The sequence below is a fragment of the Octopus bimaculoides genome, chromosome 1 (assembly GCF_001194135.2).
Source record: "Octopus bimaculoides isolate UCB-OBI-ISO-001 chromosome 1, ASM119413v2, whole genome shotgun sequence".
Classification (NCBI taxonomy): domain Eukaryota; kingdom Metazoa; phylum Mollusca; class Cephalopoda; order Octopoda; family Octopodidae; genus Octopus; species Octopus bimaculoides.
The window spans coordinates 30,302,634-30,305,395 of record NC_068981.1 but is presented as its reverse complement, the minus strand read 5'-3'; the positions used below and the strand labels follow the sequence as shown (position 1 = coordinate 30,305,395).

General features: G+C 39.2%; 1 protein-coding gene across 1 annotated transcript in view; it reads right to left on the bottom strand.

The window, feature by feature from the left end:
• LOC106870021 (purine nucleoside phosphorylase) overlaps positions 1-2,762 on the bottom strand; it is a 24,092-nt gene that overhangs the window by 11,725 nt on the left and 9,605 nt on the right. The window contains exon 2 of the mRNA XM_014915986.2: positions 1,783-1,952. Coding sequence (XP_014771472.1) covers positions 1,783-1,952 — 170 coding nt within the window. The remainder of the gene's footprint in view (positions 1-1,782; positions 1,953-2,762) is intronic.

Below are 2,762 nucleotides of genomic sequence, written 5' to 3'. Positions count from 1 at the left end.
GCATATACATATATATACATACACATACATGCATATACATATATATACATACACATACATGCATATACATATATATACATACACATACATGCATATACATATATATACATACATACATGTATATACATATATGCATATACATATATATATATATACACACATACATGCATATCCATATATATGCATACATATAAGCTTGCAAAGAATGAAGCCAGAAGACTCCGCTGGATGTGTAATGTCAGTGTGCATACACGACAGACTGTAAGCACCCTAAGAGAAAAGTTGGATTTAAGAAGCATCAGATGTGGTGTGCAAGAGAGACGACTGCGCTGATATGCAAATGAATGAGGACAGTTGTGTGAAAAAAGTGTCACACCCTAGCAGTTGAGGAAACCTGTGGAAGAGGTAGAACCAGGAAAATCTGGAATGAGGTGGTGAAGCACGACCTTCAAATATTGGGCCTTACCGAGGCAATGACTAGTGAAGGACCTTTGGAGATATGCTGTGCTTGAGAAGACCCAACAAGCTAAGTGAGACCATAGTCCATGGCCTATGCCAGTAGGTGTAGCCAGCCCATTTATGAATACCCCTCATTCATTGGACAATAAACCTTGCTTGTGAAAACCTATTGACGAAAGTGTAAAAAATCAAAATTGCTGATGTGACTGATGACAGTACCACCTGATTGGCACTCGTGCCAGTGGAACGTTAAAAGCACATCTGAGCGTGGTTGTTGCCAGAGCCACTGATTGGCTCCCATGCAGGTGACACATGTGCTGTGGCACGTGGAAACCAACATTCGAGCGTGGTCGTTACCGGTACTGCCAGACTGGCTCCCGTGCAGGCAGCACGTAAAAACACCTTTTGAGCGTGGTCATTGCCAGAACCGCCTGACTGGCCCTCGTGCCAGTGGCATGTAAAAGCACCCACTACACTCTTGGAGTGGTTGACATTAAGAAGGGCATCCAGCTGTAGAAACTTTGCCAGATCCGATTGAGCTTGGTGCAGCCTCTGGCTCACCAGTCCTCAGTCAAACCATCCAACGCATGCCAGCATGGAAAGCAAACGTGCTTGATATATTTACACATATATACATGCATGCTTGTTACTTGGTGAACAGTTAACACATAGAAAGACTACAATACTTCTATCAGATCTTTATACAGTATCAAGCTATACAGATATTCTACAAGAGTTTCAGTTTCATGACAAGGCAATTATTTACATTCCAAGACCATATTTTTATATTCTTAAGTTTCCATATTATAAAATTTAAGTAGCACATCTACATATTTTAAATACTGCATAAAGATCTCTAATATAGACATAATTTAGGAGAGGGATTAGTCAGTGAAATTGCTCCCCCGCCCCAGACCTCTTAACTCTGAGAGAATGAAAGTCATGCTGACTTGAGTGTGATTTGAATTCCCTCACAGACTAATGTGCTATCATTGAATTCTGGTTAAAGTACAGCTTGTTGGCAGCACCATAAAGTCACAAGTTGTTTATAGAGGTGAGGTGACCCATTTGATAAGAGCAATGTACACAGATGGATGAAGAATTTTGAAGAGGAAACCAAGTCTGAAGACACGATAACATGGAAATACATTAACTACATTCATTGACGCAAATTCCGAGCTAAAGGACAAATTCTAAACGGCAGCCAATGGGGGAGATGTTGGATGCTTATTAGAAGGAAAATACAACAGTTGGTCCAACAGAAGATAAATAACAATGGGAAAAAAAAAAAAAAAGAGAGGTAAGAAAAAAATATTTATTTACCTGTGCTGACTGGAAAGTCAGGCAATTCTGAATAAGGGAAGCAGACTTTGTCAGTTACCATGTCAGCCAGACCTCCAAGACCAGATCCACAGATGACTCCAATCTTTGGTACAGCATTTAGCTTGGGTTTTATGACATTGGCAATACATTCTACTTGCTCATAGGAAATACTAAAAGGGAAAAAAAAAATTTGTAAATTAATTTTTGGTTGATTTTTTTTTTTTAGATTTTCAATAAAATGTTTAATTGTACCCTTCTTATAGCACTGTGTGGGTGTGTGCATGCACCACACACACACACGACACACAAATACACGTGTAAAGGCGAATGGCTTAGTGGTTAGAGTGTTACACACACAATCATGAGATTGTGGTTTCGATTCCCAGACCACGCATTGCATTGTGTTTATGAGTAAAACACTTCATTTCACGTTGCTCTGCAATCATTTTATCACCTGATATGTGGCATGCCATACACCTGCACAGGTAATGCTGATTTGATGTAAGAAGTAATCTTATGTGAACACTAACATTTAGTCACTATAAACAAATCATTTATGCATGGCTGTTCAGCAAGAAATTGCTGAACCTTCATAAGTCATCTAACAACAGATATGCAGGAAGTAAATAGACACCTTTAATTTTCAAAATTTCTGATCTAAGCATCCCAATATGTTTTCAGCGGTGTAGAATTTACAATGTAATTATTCTTTTTCATTCCAGGTGCCATTATATTAAACATTTGCGAAGAGTAACCATGCCACACACAAAAAATTCAGCAGAACTGTCAGATTTTCAAAGAGGTCGTATTGTTGGGCAATCTGAGGCTGGCCTCAGCCAGCGAAAAATTGCCTAAAATCTTCAAATTCCTCTTGCTACTGCTAATAGAATTATAGTGCAATTCAAAAGCCAAGGAAAAGAATCAACAGATTCTCGTCCCGGCTGACCTGGGCCCTCGGAAAGTAAGCTACACTGTTTGAA